Source organism: Erithacus rubecula (assembly GCF_903797595.1).
Source record: "Erithacus rubecula genome assembly, chromosome: 5".
NCBI lineage: Eukaryota > Metazoa > Chordata > Aves > Passeriformes > Muscicapidae > Erithacus > Erithacus rubecula.
This window is the reverse complement of record NC_136687.1, coordinates 59,809,093-59,829,616: the sequence shown is the minus strand read 5'-3', so window position 1 is coordinate 59,829,616 and position 20,524 is coordinate 59,809,093. Positions and strand designations below refer to the sequence as shown.

General features: G+C 39.3%; 1 protein-coding gene across 9 annotated transcripts in view; it reads right to left on the bottom strand.

The window, feature by feature from the left end:
- The window catches only part of SLC7A11 (solute carrier family 7 member 11), a 63,130-nt gene extending 48,708 nt beyond the window's left edge, over positions 1 to 14,422 (bottom strand). Inside the window, exons 1-6 of one of the 9 annotated variants that reach the window (XM_079306301.1) lie at positions 14,173 to 14,422; positions 11,457 to 11,517; positions 10,414 to 10,650; positions 9,061 to 9,273; positions 4,531 to 4,756; positions 1,808 to 1,934 (exon numbers count right to left, since the gene is read on the bottom strand). In XM_079306301.1, the coding sequence (XP_079162427.1) occupies positions 1,808 to 1,934; positions 4,531 to 4,729 (326 nt within the window). In that variant the 5' untranslated portion in view covers positions 4,730 to 4,756; positions 9,061 to 9,273; positions 10,414 to 10,650; positions 11,457 to 11,517; positions 14,173 to 14,422. Of the gene's footprint in view, positions 1 to 1,807; positions 1,935 to 4,530; positions 4,976 to 8,325; positions 8,691 to 9,060; positions 9,274 to 10,413; positions 10,651 to 11,456; positions 11,518 to 13,573; positions 13,596 to 14,172 lie in introns of those variants that run through there. The other 8 variants (XM_079306300.1, XM_079306305.1, XM_079306302.1 and 5 more) reach the window with 8 other exon arrangements.
- Positions 14,423 to 20,524: the final 6,102 nt, after the last annotated feature.

The window sequence follows — 20,524 nt, the reverse complement described above, 5'->3', positions numbered from 1 at the left end:
TGAGCAGAGTAGTTAAGTGTGTCCTCCACTGTCAAGTAGTGGCTTTGCAGAGATATATGAGAGCAGGAAATGTCTATTTTGGTTGTGACTCCTCCACCAGCCTATGAGTGTGATAATCCCTGAAATTTTTCAGAAGAAAGAGCAGCCTAGCTGAGACATGTGTGAGCAACTTCATCTGCTGAGAAGAAAAAATAAACATAAATGAGGTCTCAAGTTCTTTGATAGCAGCAGTCAATTCATTTCCTGATGCAGGAGTCAGGTACAAAACTCTACACAGAGTTTCAGCACTGCTGCTCTATCACTGCAAGTTACAGCATGTATGTCTTCCTCACTGTCTCTCAGATTGAGTGATTAAAGAATCCACTGATGTTCTCTCCCACACAACATGATTATTTTCTGGGTGTGGGGCAGATCATGATGACTAACAGCATTTTCACAACACTCCTGGGACACTGTCATACATTAAAAAATAATTATTTTATGAGGAAAGGAATTTATGATGCCTGACTTCCTGTGGGTGTTTGTGCCTGGGTTAATAAATTGCCTCTGCAGAACCAGGTGCAGATTAAGAGGGGGATTTCTAATACTGTTCACTTTTGTTGATACTCTGATGTGAAATGATACAGCCATTCACAGCACTGTGAAAACACAGATCTCATTCCACTGCCTGATTTCCCTTCTTGGCAAAAGGTTCATACAGTTGAAACATCTGCCCTTTCATCACATTTGAAGGAAATTATGCAGTTAATTCAAAGGTTATGTTTCAGTGGGGAGGTTGTGTGGGACCATCTGACATACAAAATTATTTCCTCTGGAAACAACATAAGGATTTATAGATTCATAATGACTCAGCACCGTCAGCACTTTTAAACTCAACAATCTATGCTGGGGCTTGCCAGTGTTATGTAAACATAGTTGTGATTTGAAATGAGGCTTGTGCCTCTTTTGTGACTAATCTCCTGATTGCAGCAGAGAGGGGAAGGAAGTGCTAACCAGCCTGAGGCAGGGATAGAGCATTCCCAAAGTCATTTTGTGTAAGTGAGTTGCCCTGCTCTACAAGTATCAAGATCTCCAAACTCAACAAAACTGTAGAAATAAAAAGAGAGGCTGTTTGTGAGTTTCATACGTCAATCCATTCACATTAGGAAAGTTTATTCTATATGATTCAACATCTTTATACTGTAATTCTTCTGCACAACGTCAAAGGCTGCATGAGTCACAGGCTTATGCACCAAGGCAATATTGGACATTTTAGGTATGTGAAGACAATGTGTCTTTATTTGGTCAGTTGGTGATTTTTCAAAGTACGAGTCAAGTTCTCCAACACCCCACAAAACAAAAAAATCAGGGTCCAATCTGAGATCTAAAGCATAGATGGTGCCCCTAACTCTGAAAACTACTGGACAATAATTGCACTAGGAGTTATTCCTGCATCCATAGATAACACTGATTGCTCCAGAAGGGAGTACCAAGACTGAAAAAAGGTAAAAGTGACCTCTCCCTTTCACTGTACATTATTAGAGACATCAATGGACATAGTAAGCTTAGCAAAATTAAGGCAAGTAATTCCATTTTTGTGGCAGAGAGTTTTCTTATTTCTCCCATATATGCACATGTGTGCCCTTGAACATTTCAAAGCTGATGAGCAGAACAGCATTTTTAAACTCTCTGAACCAATCATAGCAAAAGAACACAGCTAATTGACCAAAACATATTTGAATTTTTTTACCCAACAAATATCAGAGACTTTTCTTTATGGCTGATAAGTGCACTGCCATCAGAAAAGAAAGAGTCATGGCACACTTACCGAATGATGAGTAGCTCAACCCAGACCCTGACAAATGCAGGCAATGGGCCAAAGGCCTCCAGGATATAGGTGTAGTGACCACCAGATTTCTTAATGCATGTTCCCAGCTCAGCATAGCAGAGGGCACCTGTGGGAATTCAACAGTGCCAACATGAGAGACATCCAGAAACACCTATCAAAACATTAATAGCCTAAACAACAGAGCTGCCATGGTATCCCAACTACTTTTTATATATTTTAATGCTTTTCCAATGATTTTGTAAGTTTTAATTCATTTAGCTAGACATGCAGTAAACCAAATAATTTATCTAGTTATATTTAAAGCCACTGGACAAGCCATTTGCAATGTGTTGTTACTACTTTGCATCTGTGAAAAGTGACAACAAAATTGGGGTGTCACCCCTGCCACCCTACTTCCCAGGCAGCCAGACCACACCACTAAATGAAAGATTTGCTTGTTATCAAAGCTGATCTACTCCTGTCAGCCTCAGAGATGCCTGGATCAAACTCTGAAGGTCTGAAAACTGTATTGCCTCTCCTTGGCCATGGACAAAAACAACCAAATGGCCAAAATTTGGAAGCAGGATCTGCAGAACAACAATTTTCCTCAATAGCACTCCAAACTCCTCACATACAAAACTCAGGGGATGGCTTAGCCATGGCTTTTCAAGAGTGGTGGAGTGTTTTTGTGTACTACAAATGCAGTGAAAGGTCAGGAACCATCAGCCTGTTACAAAGCCAGGGATTCACAGCTCCACAGGTGAACCACATCAAAAGTGTTCCACAACCAATAAACACAGGCAGCCCTCTTGGAGGACTCTGAGGAGCCAGGAATAACCAGTAATAAAGTTTGTGAGCAGTGCATCACACAGAGTTAAGATCAGCAACATACCCAAACTCATTCCAGCTCTCTTCAATGCTCTCAGATAAGAACTACAGCTGTCAAAACCACAGCACAGGTACAAGCCCATTAAGGCTGCACCACATGATGACAAATTCTCCAACCTTGTTCATTTGTTTTGTTTGGGGCTTTGCAAAAATTTAAGTGGCAACTTTTACCTGCTATCCTTTAGCTTATCTGAAGATGTGTTTAAAGGAATCCTAATAACCACATTAATAAAAACCTGTTCCTGCATTTTCTTTTGCCAGCCTCTTCTGCTGAGGTTCAGGATTAAATGAAAGTGTGTTTTAATATGTTATAAACACAGCCTCAGCAAGACTTTACATGATCTCTACACGTGATTTAACTATAACTGAGTCATGCAGGGACCTAAAAACAAAAATATTAAAAAATAAAAAAAGCAAGAACAACCAGAAAAACAAACTGTAACGAGTCCATTCTGAGAACAAGATACTACCTTTTGCTGTGCCAAATTACACAGTTCTTCATATCTAGAGGCCTGGAAAATGACCCAAAAAATCTGTCTGATAAACGAGAGAGGTTTTTTGGTTTTGTTTAGATTTTTTTGGTTTTGTTTTTGTTTGGGATGTTGTTTTTTGGGTTTTTTTGTAAAGCTGTCTTCACAGCCAGCCAGAAGATTACTACTACTAAAGTTGCAGCCATAAATGCAGTGCTTAAGCAAATTCTGGGTTAAGTAACTCAAAAGACCAAGGTCTTTTGACAGGGTTACAAATAGCATCTGATGTTTTTCTTGATAGAGGAATTTTGTTGCAGGCAGAATTTCCACACTTGTACAAGAGATTAAGCTGCACACTGTACCCATCCACTTACCATTTGACCCAAATGGATTCTAACTTGGACTGTTTGATCTAAGTGGGTTTAGCCTGTGAAGAATATTTCTTTTAAGCTCAGAGCCAATTTACAAGGTGGCATTTGCATGTTCCGCCTATTAAGTAGACACTTACTCCCTCTTTGTCCTCTCCACCTCCTGCCAGTAAACAAGTAGTTTCCCTTTTAAATAAAGCCAATATTCATGTTAGCTCTTCAGTTTCTTTGAGATTAACTCATTGAATAGGTCAATGAACCCTCTGTCCCACGGAGGCCAGGGTGGGGTTTTCCACTGTGAATGAGGGTTTTGTGTACAGAACAACTTAACTGGACTTCAGAATTCAACACTCTTCAGGAATACAAAGAATTAGCAAAATCTCCCACAATAAGCAGGCCAGCAATAAACCTCCCAGGGCAAATTTGCTTCCATCATGCTGGTTTTTGCAGCCTTTCAAAGCAACATCATGAGTGAGGAAGGAAGAGAGCTGGGAAGAGGAGGTATTAGTATTATTGTTTTGCTGCCCTTCATGCCAATACAGCTGACATTATTGGGAATTATTCCTCTCAGACCTTGCTCTAGCCTCTAGGAAACTAGGTTGAGCTGTCTAAACATTTCAGTGTTGCTCAAGCAGCGTGCTCATCCAGTCGCCAGGGGCTTTACAAGCAAACCAAAAACACATCTCTTAGACAGGACAAAAACATACATACAGCACATTCTATAGGGGAAAAAGCACATTTGGTTTTCCTGTTCCTTTAGAGAACCATTTTTTAAAATAATTAAAAATTATGCTTCCAGCTTTATGGCTGGTGCTGGGAGTGAGGGGCAAGTCTTTGCACCATGCACAGACCCGTCGAGCAGCAGAGACCTTCTGTAGTCCCATTGGTGCTCAAGCTCTGCACTCTGACTTCCCATCCAATAGTAAAATCAGAGAAATAATCACAATAATTCACCGGCTGCCCCTCTAGACCAATTAGAAACTTTTCAGGGACTTACCAAAAAGCGAGAGGATACCACACACTGTCCAGACAGTCAAGGACATGCCCACGCTGCCTGTGTTCTTCAGGATGCCTTTGGGAGAGATGAAGATGCCAGCTCCAATGATAGTGCCAATTATGATGGATATCCCCCTCAAAAGCGTCACTTTCTTCTTCAGCACAACTTTTCCCTCCCGGGCTGGCTGTCTGCTGTCCATAGAGGACAGCTTGCCATTAGCTTGTCCCTGCAAGTAGCTTCCATTAGAGACCGTGGGCACAGCAGCTTTCCTAAACATGCTACAGTGCCACCAGCACGCTGCTGGCAAGCACAGGCAGAAAAGTTTTCAGCAGAAACTGAAAGAGTTTTTTTTTTTCCCCCCCTCTCTGTGTAGCCAACTAGTTTGTCTGTGTTCCCTTATCTTCCCAGCCGCTCCTGCACACAGGTAGCAGGCTCTCCAAGAGTGTGCGAGCCCTTCCTGTGATCCAAGCCCAGCTCGGAACACCTGCGCTTTCACACTGTGGTACTGCCCTATCATTGGAAACCAGCTCAGCTTCCGCATGGACTTGTATTTAAGCTCTTGTCATACCAAGTTACTCTGGCTGAATGATGATGCAAATTCTCCAGGTTTGCATCAGCCATTTGAGAAACCGCTGGCATTACTCAGCGGTTTTTTTTTTCTTCTTCCTTTTGGTTGTTGGTTTTGTTTTCCCTTTTTTTTTCCTCTTTTAAACCGTAGGGGCATGTTGTGCAACTGACCCGGGGGTGGTGAGAAGAACAAAGCAAGCAGCTCCAGCTAAACCTCGCCAATCAATCCAAGCACAGCACCCGAGACACCCCGAGACACGCTCCCGATTTTTTTTTTTTTTTTTTTTTTTTTTTTAAAGCAGCCCAGAGCCAGAAACAAGAGCCTGCCTAAACACAAAGCACAAGGGGGAAAGGAATCAAACAGGATACGTCATCCCTGGGTCTAATCCAATTTCATTCTCGAAAAACTCCCGACAAAAGTTGAGTTTGCGGGGGCTGAACTCGGAGTGTCGCAGCTCAGCCTCTCTCTCCAAGCCCGTGGTGCTAATTCGGAAATCTCTGCAGGGACCAGGACCCACGGTAGAGGATCCATAAAGCAAAGCCCCGGTGCTGGTGACCCCGAGTCACTCAGCAGCACCCCCAGGCAGCCTAAGGAGCTGTGTCATTCCCAGCAGCAGGAATTCCCGCAGCCTCCCCTTTGTTAAAACACAGAGCAAAGGTTTACAGCCGCCTCTAGCGTGTCACCGGGCAACCCCCGCAGCACAGGATCCCCGAGAACGGGAATGACATTTAATGACATTGTTGTGCTATCGCACAGCTGCCCCGACCAGACAAACAGGTCAGCAGATGCTAAAACGTGTTCTTCACCTGCTCAACTTCAAACTGAGCTATTAAAGGGTTAAAAAGAGGCGCGTTTTCCTAAAACACATCAAAAATCAGGAGCCTTCAAGCACTTTTGACCTAATCGAGGGACAGCCTTTATAATATATGCCGAAGGGGGGAAATTCTTCGTGGTGTAACTATTGCAACTGCTAAAAGCTTCAGATTAGATCGGTGTAGTGAGACACTATTGCTCTTACAGGTATTGCTTAATTAGACCCTAGGTTTGGGAATAAAAATAAGATCAGTCAAGCCATTTTATCCTTCAAAAAGCAGGCACTGAGCTCAGAGCACAACTGTGCTTTCAAATTTATGTGAGAAAGAAGAAATCCTGGACTATCGACATGCAAAACTCCAGGGTTTTTAAAGCCTCATAGTTTCAGTGTGAACTCACCTGTAATAGTTGGCACTGAGATAAAAGAAGGCATAAAAAAAAAGCTTATCTGGTTTAAATGCAGACAGATAAAAAGCAAAGTGATTGTATCTTTTGACTGCATAGCAGTCAAGTAGTGCTTGTCCAGTTTTCTGAACATATCCTGCTTCTGCCTCCACCTGCTGATGTGCTCAGCAGCTGATCCCTCACTTCCCTGCACACCTGTTGGAGACAGGACCTTCCCTGTCACCCCACAGTCCAAACCAAGACAACCTCCACAAGTAAAGCCAGGACTAGGTGAGTCATGCCAAGTTGTTTTCTCTTGATGCAGGTTCCACAATAAGATTAGGCAACTGGATCCAATCAAACCAGCAAAAAGCATTAACCACAGAACTGAGTTGGGCTGGTGACCTGTTTTTAATTTTCAAAGGCTTTTTAATGAAGAAACACATGACATCTTCAAACATCTGATACTTACAAGTAGACATTCTTAATTAATGTTTACCCTTCATTTACACAGGAAGCTGGTTCCAAGATTGAGCCAAATGCTCAATAACCAGACGACCCTGAGGCAGCTCCCAGCAAGATGTCTGCAGCAAACATCCAGTACAAATGCTGGGCAGTATAATGGCTTTCAAATATAATTTGATTACTAGCCAGAAGAACACATGTTTCCCCTTTGGGCATAGCAATTAGAACTCTCCCATGCAGGGAAAAGGGTGCTGGCTCATTCAGAGGTATGGGGGATAGCATGCATGAAAAGCTTAGGACTTGTGAAATTTATAAGGTAGGACCAGAGGAAGGCTGGATGCAGAAAAGTCCTTTTCCTAAGTCCTGGCAGCTTGCTAGTGAACTCATTATTTGCAGCCTTCCCAGGGAGTACACTTGTGTACACTGCTTCTCAGTGCTATCCACAAAAACAAGAAAAATAGGAGCTTTTCTCCTTTGAGTTCCAGCATTACTTCCAATAATTAGTTCCACTCAGGAAAAGGAATACTCCTTTGGTGTTGGGGGATTATTTGTTACATTCTGGGAATTTCTTGAGAATCAACTGAGCCCAGTCCTGAGGAGGTCATGAAGCTGGAAGAGGGTGATATCTGTCTGCTGACCACATTTCCAGTACACTCACAAAACCTCTTCTGATTATTTGTACCTCACCAGCCACTTTTACTTCAATTATTCATCACAGAGCAAAGACCACTACACGAACACAACAGACAGTGCTCAGTGTCTTTTCAAAGAGCTTTTCTGAAAGCACAGGGTTTAACCTGTCCAACACTCAGAACAGCCCCATTCTTCCATAAAAACTCACTCTAAAAGCAGAACAAAAATATATAAGGTGCAATTTTCTTTAGACTGATGAAATTATTTGAAGCAATGTTTCTAAAAAATATGTTCTGAAAATAAACCTTCAGCCTCTAATGGTATCTGGCATTGTGCATAGCCTTTTTATTGTTTCTCTCAGGTTTTGGGGTTTTTTTTCCAATTCATAGGCATTTTCTCCTGAACAAACATTTTAGAGCACAACTGAGATCATCGCTGTGAAACAGTTTCCTTTTGAATCCCACCACCAGCCCTGATCAATCTATCCACTGTCTGTTCCAGCCAAAAATCCTTACCAGAAAAGCTTACAAATCCTACACCTACACCCTGCAAAGAGCTAAAGCATCAGCCAGAATATTCAGCAAGCCAGGCTGGTTGCCTGAATGCCATCAGTGGCCTCTCACAGTGTGAATGACCTTCCTGCCAGCTGCACCTCTCAGTGCTTGAGCATCACAGGGAATAGCAACACCACAATACCTCAGACTGAGCACGACTGACACGGTTTATCACACTAACAGAGCTTCTGCCAACATCTGGACACAGCTGTGTCTTTCCAAAGAAGCTACAATTGTGGTATTCCCTCTGGGGAATGCAACAAAACACACACAAAGCATTCACCTTTATGGTAATGCAGCAAAGTGAAGTTCAAGCCTGAACCTGAGTTCCCAATTCTCAAGCCCACACTCTGTAATTTCTGGATGTAGAGAGCATACCTTGACAACGTTTCCAGGCATTTATCTATGAGCTTATTGCATCAAACAAGTCCAAAGAGCCACAGGCCAAGCCTCCAGCACACATGCTGCCTGGAGACACAGGAATGAAAGAGGAAGCACAGCAAGGCTGAAGAGGCGAGGAAAGCCCCAAACTCTTATATGTGGGTGGCATGGCATGAAAAATGTTGTTTAGAAAACTGATCTGAGTCTTCTGTGTATAATGCCAAGTTGTTTGTGAGCTTCAGAAAGGAGCCCTGAAGAAAGGCAGCAGTCTGTTTTCAAATGTCAAAGGATGGCAAAATACCTAAAAGTATTTGTTTCATGTAGATAATCTAGCACTGAGAAGTTTTGACTGGGGATTTCAGCTCCTATTGTAAGTGTTGAGAAGGAATTTAACTAGTACTGGAGGGGGAAAAAATCTATAAGCATTAAAAATACTAAGGTGTCATTGAGAATAAATCATCATGAAGTAACAAAAATCTCAGCAGATTGGGACAGATTTTTAAAGTTCAAATGCAAATATACAGCTATGAGAATATCAAAATTCTTTGTTATCTCTACTACAGGTCAAATCTTCAGTTAAAAATGGAACTACTGAGAATGTTGGGGGGAGTTATTTTGTAGTCAAAGTCTTAAAAATTGCTCCATTATTTTGCAGTCCACTTCATGCTGGATACAAACATATTTAGCAGCAAATGGAAAAATGAGAAGGAATTAAATACACATCCAACTCACAGATTTTAAAAGTAAGATTAAACCTCTATGAGAAATCCAAAAGCAATTCAAATATTTTTTTCTTGTATTCTCGGTCAAAAGCCTCCTACAAAATGCAGAAAGCAAATAAAAATCTGATATCAAGAGGACTTCAGGCAACAGCAGTTTAGAAGGCAAATGCTTCTGAAAGTTTCCCTGTCTTCAATTTGCTGATAGCTGCCAGTCAATTTTCAGCTGCAAAAGAAGGAAAGAAAAAGGGATTTCAGAAATCCCTCTTATTTTTCTCACTATTAAAGCTCTATTTCAAATGACATGATGAATTTGGCTGAATGGTTTGACAGTTTAATGGGTCTTTTTTAAGCAGACAGGAATCATTAGCACCTGGTATCGAGCAAGAAAGCTCCACATGAGAGAAAGCCAATTCTCACTGAAGCCCTGTGGATGTGAAAATAGGAGTGTGTTTTATACCATCTCATTTTTCATATTCAGGATATATGTAATCATAACCTAAGCAATGCTGTACATAAATATTATTCTTGAGTTTACTGTGTTTGCATTTCGCATTAGCAGAATGAGACAACAATTTCAGAGTCACCATGTTATTCTTTCCTCAGCTTTTGGATGCAAACACTGAGATACCCCGTGGCAGTCAAGAAATCAAGACCTCAGGGTAAATTTCCATTAAAACTGGATGTGCCGGGTACCTGGCATGATGGTAAGAGTGCTGGCAGCTTCAGGATTTTACTTCAGATGACTCAGGCTAGGCTGGGCATGTGAAAAGAATTAATTGGCACATCAGAAAAAAAATATTGAAAAACTCAAACAGAGACAGAATTAGCACTGAGAATGTTTTCTAACCCATTTACCCATTTTTCATGGGAGAATCCTTCACAGTAGATAAAAAGTTTGTAATGTGAAGAAAACACACAACTGCATAGATTGTGAAATTTAACCTTGGCTTTTTAGCAACTCCCTATTCACATTTATTGTATTTTTCATACCATTCATACAGTGCCATTTTCCATTTGTATTACTCTTCTATTTGATCAAGTGCTAAACTTTATGAATCACTGTTTTCCACTATAAATCATATCTTTCTTTTTTTTAAAGGGTTAATGATACTTATAGCAGTTCACAGATGTGACAGGTAGATTCAGCTGCTGGATTCTGTTATGAAAAGAATCTGTGCAAAAATCCTGGAGAGGAGAATTCGAGAACTTAAGCAAAATTTCAATTTACTGACCATTAAGTGGGGAAATCAAATCTGATTTTTCTTAAGCAGAAAACGACACTCTTACCCAAGAACAATTGCAATGAGAGTTGCAGCTCTCATATTGTTCTCACCCATGTCTCAATTGCCATTTGCAGCAATACATTTTTTCCCTTTTGGTCCATTTAAAGTAGATTTTTTTTTGTCTGGAGACTGAACAAATCTTGGTTGGGGCAGGGTGCAGGTCATGAATGCAGCAAGGTCAGGATTCAGTCAGTGAGCTCTGGGGTGGTCAGGGCTGCTTTAGCAGCAATGGCACAACATCTCCATCAGCAGAGCTGGACAGAGGCATCTCAGTGCAGGGTTGAAGCATTGACAGAGTTTACCACAAGGGATTTGACCTGCAGATAAACAAAAGCACATCCATGCCCAGAAATATTTCAGTGGTGACTGGCAGTCAATCACTCACACAGTCACAGCAGTTTAGTGTTGAAATGCAGCCTGTGGATCCTGCTGGGAATCATTTTATTGGCATTTAAATACACATACTTTGTCTTCTTGAAGTATTAAAAACTCCATCAGAAAAAGCACTTGCTTGGAGCAATGCCAAGGTGCTTCAGCAGTTTGTACTGGTGCATGTCCATATATTATTCCCACACTTCAACAGAGAGGAGCATTTTACTGCTGAGGTCAGCCTCTGTTTTTGCTTTGAAAACAAAGTTCCTATTTTCCACATTCACAATCTATTCTTCAGAGACACTGTCTATTCAAGCATAGTAATTTTGCCATGTTTTGTGACATTTAGTAAGAAGATTAAGAAGCTGATGTATGGCAGATGGACACAGTACGTGGGCTGGATGAAGGTGTTTCTGACTTGCCTCTTCTAGACTTGAAAATTTTGTGCAAAACAGCCACCATGCCAGAAATATGCCCTCTTCCCACATTTGTGAGGAGGTGCAGTTTACCCAAATCCTGAGGAGTTCAGTCTCCAGGACAACAAAAAATACTGACATGGATTTCTAAGCACATTTCAAACTCAAACTTCACATGCAAACTTACAGCTCAACCCTCTCTGTGTACGTTGCACCACATCCAGCATTTTCCATCCTTCCACCTTTAATCTAGCCCAAAGATTAATAGAGGAGGCTTTCCTATCAAATGTTCCTACTCTTATCACAGGCTCTTTTACAACAAAATGGACACTAACCTCAGAGTTTTATCCTCCTTTGTTAACACCTTGTTTGCAATCAAAGAGAGTTGAGAGAGCTCTGTAAGAGAGCACGATTTGAAGGCTCTTGCCTTAAAAGAAATGAATATAATCAGTATTGTTCACACTTTTCTAGAGGCTAACAGTCCCCTCACAGGGGATGGTGGCAGAGAGGGATTCAATAGGATAAAAGACTCTCACTTATCTTTTAACACACACAGAGCTGAAATGTGGAGCTAATACACAGAGTAGAAAATACGTATAAAAAGTTGTCTCTAGAGCTAAAGCAAATCCTTCCCTCTGCATGACCTGTCCCACACTGAAGAGGCCTCCCCTTGAGTATGCAACCCTGAATATATAGATATCTCCTTTATTGAGTAAAGGAGATATCTCTTTATCTGCTGAATCAAAATTGTACTTGATTTAAAACAGCACACCAAGTTAGCTGTAGTCATTTTTGAGTAGGAAAACTCCTCCCTGTAAAAGATATTCTGTGGTAGACAGAAGGGTTAAGAGGGAGCAGAGAAAGATGCTGCACTGTAAATCGCATGTAAATCACTTACTGTAGAATAGGTCAAAATACCACAGAAATTTAAATTGGGGAAAACGTGAGCTACTCCTGTAACAAATTCACTTTAGGTTACACAATTCAGGCTCTTATTTGTTCTTAATTTAAAAAATAAATAAATGTTTACTTGGACAGGAGTATAGGTTAAGCAGAGAGATTACATTAATCATCTGGGTACAACTTTTGTTAGTAATTATCTTCAATTTATGAAACCCTTCAGAGAAACTAAGGAAAATAGCCCAATTCACCTTTCTGAAAACAACATACTTAAAGGCCTCTCCTCAGACATGACAGCAATGAACCTGCTACATAAGGGATATTTTGCCATTAATTGTTGCTTTATTTTATTTTATGATATTTATTTCTCACTTCTTTTCTTTTCCACTTGAAAGCACACACTCAGTAAAGTCTGAACTAAAATAGGAGCCATTCCCATTTGAATTTCTTCTTACTTTCCATTTTTTTTTCATGCCCCTTTCCAGGGGGCAGTGAATGCCCAAGTCTCAGTGAATCTTCATGAATAATGTAGAATTCACTCTTTGATCCAGTACTCATCATTATCCCAGACAGTTCAACTAAACCTTCACCAAGCAAAGCAACTTAATCCAGAGCTTTTCACTGTCCTGGCTGCCCCTCAGGCTATGAAATTCCTGCTTCCCACCAGAGCAGACTCAACTCGGACTCCAAAGACAGGAATCTGTTTTTCTCAAAGCAGAGCAAGAATGAGCAATATCATTAAAACAGGAACTATTCTATTAGAGGCAATTAAGGAGCAATTTCTCTGATTCTCTTCCACTGGTCCTCGCCTTCCAAATGGGAAAAGGCTTTGTTGTTTCTTTATTGTGAAGGGAGAATAGAAGAAGCACTAATCCAGAAATCCCAACAAATCCCATAACAAGAGTAGGGAGCTTTTTGAAGTGCTCTCCCCTTTGTATGGACAGCCTTGCTACCCTTCACAAAATGGAGGATATCACCATGAAGCACAGTGTAAGGGACTGGAAGGTCAAAGTAGTAAAGAATTTTATTTTCTATAATGTATTTATCATTATATTTCCAATCCTGCTTCTCCTGAAAAGAGCTATTCTGAGCACACTGGGAAACAAAATAGAAATTCTACCTCCTGACAATTGTTCTGTCAAAAAACTGGAAATGAGAAACGATGCTCTGAGTCACAGTCCATCTTCCTAACTCTCCCTTCATCTCCCCATAAAGGGTACAAAGACCAGTTTTGTTGCAAATGTTCCCTTTCCTCATGCCAGCCATGTATTTGGGAACCTATGCAAATTTCAGAGATCCTTTTACATACACTGTTATATTTTTATCTTCTGGGCTTATTCTACCTTATCTATCCAGATATGCAAAATCCACTGCTGTAAACTTCAGGATCTCCTAATAAGTGAATTCATCCTGGGGTAAAAGACTCATACATTTTTATTTCTACTTGCATGATCTTGCATTTAATTTCACCTCTTCCCTTCTGATAATTAATTACTTGGGAGTGTGGAGAGCAGAGGGAAAGGTGAGGAGAAAAGCCAGGAACTGTGCCAACCTCAGGTTTGAAAAATTATTTTGGCAGCAAAATTTCACATTAGTTGGTTTGTTGTTTTTGCTTGTTTTTTTTTTTTTTCATTCCTTAACTGTAGCTGTTACTACATTTTGTTATAAGGGGAAATCAGAGTATGCAAAAGTAATTCCAAAGATAAAAAGCAGGAATGGTTTAGCCTCTAAGTTCTGGATTTTCTGATGTCTGTTGGCAGTTCCTGTAATTGAAGCAGCAGATTCATAGCTCAGCACCACAAAATACACGATGAGCTGTAACCACTGAAGTTTGCTGGGTTAAAAGGAAATCTGCCTCTGTTCTGCTCAGAAAATAAGTCCTGAAAGTTAATAAAAGAGAAAAGTTTAGCACATCAGGGAATGTGCAACTGTGAATGACGGGACTTCCTGTTCCTTCCTCTGCAACTTGCTGCCAGACCACTTTGTATATTTTAACAAAGTATAGATGATGTGCCCTTGTGCCTGTTCAGGAAAAAAACCCAACCATATCTATATGGCATTATCCATCACATTGAGAAAAGGATCTTTTTTTCCTCAGGACAAGAGAGATGTGCAGTTTAAACCTCTCAGTTACTACAATATCCTTCTTACCTGGGTGCCAGCTGCATCACTCAGATTTTCACAGATAACATGAAGTGCAGCACATCTCTGGTATTTGAAATTAAGTCATGTCTGTACAGTCATGCTCAGTACTTAACTTTCTCTGCACAGATTTTTGGCCTCCATGCTCCCCTTGTGATCTCAAATTGCATAAATTTGTTTGCATTCAGGGCTTCTCAATATACTTTCGGGGTTTTTTCTGTTCACCAGAAGGATAATTTTCTCTTCTAGATTCTGATGCCATCCTGAAAAGAAAACATTAGAAATAGATTACAAGCAGTGTGCATTCAAATGAATTACATGTTTAAATGTGTCAGTTAAACTATAATGCTCAATTAGACAGCTAATTATGTTGAAAATGCAGTTGTGTGCATAAATTGATGGCCACGCCCCCAGCCTGCCTGGCTGCTTCCATTCATATATTGTCCCTTTGTAAGTTTTATTTTTCATGTATCACCTGCTTTGAGGTTTATCTAAGTGCAGCCAGGCACTGCTTTACTCTTAGTTTATTTTAAAATATAATTTCAAATAGAACTCAACCTTTGCACTGAGTTTTACTACTTGCCATCAAAAATTTAGTGGCAGTAGGATTTGTGGACAAGGTCCCTCAAGGCTTCTCAAGGTCATATTCCCAAAATGCTTTTCCTCTGTTTATGGTGACTCACTTTACAGGATGCTTTTTAATCACTCTCACTGGAGCATTTTACAAGGAAAAACTGAATTTCTTTTACATTTACATGCACATGTGAATTTGAGAGATGACCTTTTCAGTTGATAGAGGAGCAGCCCATGAAACTAGAGATGACACACTTACATTTAAAAACACAGTCTTAAAATTGTCACTGAATTCATGAATACTAGTTAGGACCTGGAAATCAATTGGGAAGAAGAAAGAGCTTGTCAGCATGAATAAAAGGTTTCATTTAAAAGTGATACCTTGGTACAAGAAAATACACCCTTGTATTTAATTCCTGACATATCATCTCACAGCCATCAGATAAAATAGATCTTTTCATAAATATTTTTCATGTTTTACCATTCATTCAGTTTCTCTATGTTTACCAGGTTTACTGGCAACCAACCTGAAGCATTTATACACAGAAAAACCCAAGCTCTCATAATTGATGAGATCTGAGAAAAGATAAATTATTTGTTTGGTGTTTTCAGACAGCTGCATATTTCGTTTCTCACAGTATGAAAGAAATCATACAACATCAAATTTCATCAGTATAACTGTGATAAAAACTTAGGCAAAATAAAAAAGCATGATAGCACCAAAGGGATAAAAATAAACTTCACTTGAGCTCAGCATAGAATACCATTTCATGCAGAAAGATGTTCTATTCAGTTCTTATGTGTAGATAATGCAGAAAAATTAATGGTGAAATAAAAAACCCAAACCTGACCATTTTCTTTCTTTTCTAGGTTGTTCTTTCCTCTGAATTATGGAAGGTAATAGTTTCATTTTAAGGTCTAAAACCATTGTCATACAGTTAATCCATACATTTAAACCATATGAGCCCTATTATTATTATTAGTGTTCTCAGTCAGCCCACACTTCCTGGTAATAAATTTAAGATCCCACACAGTAAAGAAAAACTGAACTAACCCCATGTCTGTAGCTCTGGGCTTATATGGTAGTAAAATCCAGCTCCTTGAGACAACCAAAATTAATCTGGATAAGTACTGAAAATAACAATGTATGAGCCTACTCCAACTTTGACAACATAAGAGACAATACGATCTATTGTATTACACTTTCTTTTAATTTTTTTTAATTTGTTACCTCTATAGTCATCCAAGAGGGAAATCTTTCAGCATTATGTTCTGCTCAGGACTTTTAGTAACTCCTCTGAACAACCTTAACAGCTGAAATCCAGGGCATGGCTTTTTTTTTTTTTTTGGCAAACACTACAAATTATTAAATTCCACTTCAAAAATTAAAAAATGTTCGAGTCATTTTCAAAAATGGCATTAAAATCCACACATCAATTTCTGACATGTCATTTTGAAACAGCAGTCCTGGAACAGGCTGACTGATATATAGAAGCAGGCTTAGTATTTATCATTTGGTCCAAGTCACTGAGCAGTGCTGGTGTGCCAACCTAGAGAGAGTGACACTGAGAGGGGCTAGGAGCTGCTCAGAGGTTTTTAAAGGTTCTTATGACTGTCACTAAGCTCACTGCTTCACAACAGATTGAAAAATGTGAGAGGTTTTCCAACTGAGGTCACATGTGTCTTAAAGAGGATTAACATGAACAGCCAACTAACAAATGCCAGGTTTTTTTCTTCCCATTTTTTAAATCCTCCTTCCTTTTCTATCTTGTAATAAAACTTTTTTTGTAACTTTTTTTTTTCTTTTTTTTTTTCTACTGTATATATTTCCTCCTTTTTGGCAAGGAAACTGCAAGTCATTTAACAGATGCATCTAGCACAACAAAACTTTGAGGATGCAGAGTGCAAAGTGAATCTCACTCCAAGCAAAGAGTATTAAATCACTTAACTAGTGAAACAGTTCAGGATCTCAACTGCTCTTTTACACATTTCACTTGTGGCATGCTTATCTCTCCATTCTCTACTGTCCCCACTCTGTATATCAACAAAACCTGTTCAGGCTTAAAAGCACCTTTGGCTTGGCATCTAAAGCTTTTGCAGGCAGAAATAAAATAGAAATGCTCTGGACGAATCTCAGTAAAGGGCAGCCTTCAAGTGACACCTCCATCAGGCAGAACTCAGCACCCTTTGCAGCCCATCAGCTGGCCAGCTTTCATCTACACCCCCAAAACATTCCAGGCACCACAGTCTGGCCCAGTTCCACAATTATTGCTCACACACAGTGGGTTGGCTGAGAAGGGCAAGAAAATCAGAGAAACAAGCATTGTAACTAGCAGATGTCACCCTTTTTGCAGATCTGAGTAGTTTAATCAATAGTGTCATACTTATTCATGTTGAAGCCTTTGCATGGTAACCTCTTGGTGCACTCTCAACTAAAAGCTTAGAGAAAAAAAAATATCAAGCTTTATTTTTTTGATGGAGAAAAAGGAGGCAAGAGGTTAATACTGAGCTGGTATTGTTCACCTTTCTCTTCTAGGGTCATCTCTTTTCACAACAAAGAAGTCATTTCTTGTTCCCACATTAACTGCTGTACATTAGCTTAATGTCATCATAGCATTTCATCATAGCAGTTCTTCAAAGCCTGGCAAACTGGATTCCCAACATCCACTGATAAGACATAGGCTTGCATTCCCAAGGGCTCTTGACATAAAAATTGCATCTGAATTATCCCTATTTTAATTGCCAGAACACTACTCCACCATGAATTTGCCTAGGTCCTTTTGAGACAGACTTAAATCTGGAGAAAACAATGCAAAAATTATTTTCTACTTTCTGATTAAAATATATTTTTAGACCATCCACTCATTAAAACTCGACACCATCCTGCTGTATGATTTGTTTTCTTTCAGTTTAGAGGAAAGTTTTCTTAGATGTATTTTTCAACCACTTTAAAGAAACATGAAAAAAGAAATTTAAAAAACCCCTAAGCTTGATCTTCACCAATATCTATAATAAGACTTATCCCCCTTGTTAACACTGTGGAATATTATTCACAAAGCAATTTGAACATCTGTATGCACTTAAACTGAGAACATCTCAACATTTCCTTTTTAAATTCCTCAGGAAGTAATGGTCAGGTTTAAATGTTAAAGAAGAGGAAGATAGAATTCTGAATGGGACCTCTGAGAGAGGTTATAGCACATTTCACTATTACATTAAGTTTTCTCCAGGCAATAAAAAAAAAAAAAAAAGCCAAAGGTAAAGGAGACCTCTGAGTCTCTTACACTGTTCATTCAGGTCAGAAAACTTTGTAGTGCTTAAATATTTCAAACTAATTCCTCCAGAAAAACCTTGAACAAGTATTATTTCACTTTTTTTGGTGGAGGTCCTTATTCAGTTCCTTATTCAGTTAGTGTTTTCTACACAAACACCATTTTATCAGATTATCAGCCATGAAATTTTTCAATATATATCCAATGGCAAATTAAACAACAACAACAAAAAATCAGACAGATTTTATGGATTAAAGTAAATTTAGCAATTCCTCATTTTGAAGCTAATGATGTTTGTGCATTTAAATAGCTACATCTATTGTTCCTCTTAATATATGAGGTAAGAAAAATTCAGCTTTATGTTCTTTTTGGAAGGAGACAGATGAAGGTCCATAAGCAGCTTCTTTCATCCAGTCATAATAAGAATGTGCATTGGCTACATGACAATCTCTGTCATGAACCAACAAGAAAATGCTGAACCTGGTGAAATAAACCACCTCTTCTGCAAAAGTGACTCCACCAGCTGGCAGCAGCAGCCAGAAACACCACAAATTTATTTGTCCTGCCACCCAAGCTGATGGAAGGAAAGGGAAGTAATCACCATGTTTACATTCAGCACAGAGGTGCAGAAAGAAATACCTGTACAGTGATTTAACTATGGTTACTCCTAAATCTCATCCAGTGAAATAATCATTGCCTAATCTCAGCACATAGCTGAGACACTGATCATTAGTTTTATGTGACTATCAAACAATTTATTTCTGTTTGAAAACAGTCCACCCTCCTATGTACTATGGAAATACTCCACAGCTCTGCTAGACAACATCTCCATCTCCACCATGTTAACATCATGGCATATCCCAAGTATGATACCTTCACCATTCCAATGCTGGCAAGATAGCAGTTCAGCAAACTCCAACTTTTTATTTCTCATTTGGATTTCTTTTTTTTTTTTTTTTTTTTTTTTACAGGAAATAGAAATCCTGCCTGGGAAAAGTGGATTCATTACAATATTTATCCTTTTCTTCTTTCAGGTATGGGTCATTGGAGGCAGACAGGGGTTAGACTGGGCTAGTAAAAAGATGCAGAATATTTAGAGTGTGCTCCAGCTGTCTCATTTTTAACCTTTGCCCTGTTCTGAGTTAATCTGAAAACTGTAAGTAATTTTTTAAAACTTGGGAAATATGATGCCTAAGGCATCTCTAATCAACTCACTAGTGAGGCACATATAATTCTGCTGAGTCCTACATGGCAAATAAGTTATGCAGAATTTTAATACAGCAATTACCATCTGCCAATTCAAGATAATGCTTAGCTAATTACTCATTTAAGATGCACAAGAAAGTGCATCAATGAGGCTGATAAGTTGCAAGCTACAGGAGAAAAGGCAGAAGAATGAGGTGTTTGCCAGATGAATTACCTTTAATGCTTCAAGGAGGGTAAAAATAGGGTATATCCACTGCAAGGCTTCAGCATCAGAGAAAAGTGGCACAAGAAAAACAAGAAAAAGAAGCTCCAACAGATATAAGACCTTCTAGCCTTAAAGTGACTCCAGTAATCTAACAAATAGACTGAGAAAACATTAATAACCAGAGAAACAAACACAGGGAAAAGTAGAAAGGAAACTTTTGGAGGGCATGAGTAATTCAGGAAAAAGAGGGATTTTATGCAGTACAGACAGAGAAGACACCTTTCCTTCATGCAGCAATAACCAATCTTTATTGCTCACAGCTCATATTTATATGGTTTCCTAAAAGCATAGTGTTTAATTTTAACTGGTTAGTAACTCATTGCTACTCAGTTCATTGCTTAGTAGTTGCCAGTGTATGTGCTTGCCAAAGACTTTGTTCCCAAAGATGTTTACATTCTTTTTCATGGGTACAAAATAATTCTCATGGGTACAGAATCTTTTTCTCATGGGTAATTGTCAGGCCAGCTGTTGGCTGTACTTGGCTGAAGTGGCAGGCCTAACCCATGGTTTTACAAAGTCTTTTTGTTTTTGTAAGGTTTTACCTATATTCAACAAGGAACTTGAAAATATTATCATTCTCCTTTCCTCTACTTGTCTTTTACCTGAACTTAGTTCCTCAGGTTTTAAGGCACATCCTTATCATCCTTCTGGATTGCCATTGCAAGATAGCAGACAAAGAAAGGCCAACATTTTCAAACTAGCCTTGAAGGCTGAACCTGTGAATGTTCATTTTCAGCTCCTCAGACTGCTACTTCTCCTGGTTTTATGACCATTCTGAATTTCCCAAAAACATATAATTATCTGTCAACATTTAAGTTTAGATGACTAAACTTCAGCATGTCACATAGGGTAGAATTCATTATATTCAACTATAGATTGTATCATAGGCTTTGTTAAACAAATAGAAGAGAAAAGGGCATTTTGAGTACCATGGCCATCTGACATTTTTTACATATCTACATTTGAAATTAACTCAGTTGTGCCCCAGACATCCACCCTTTTTCTTCAGTGCTTGCAAATGGAATCTAACCATTTATTCACATGG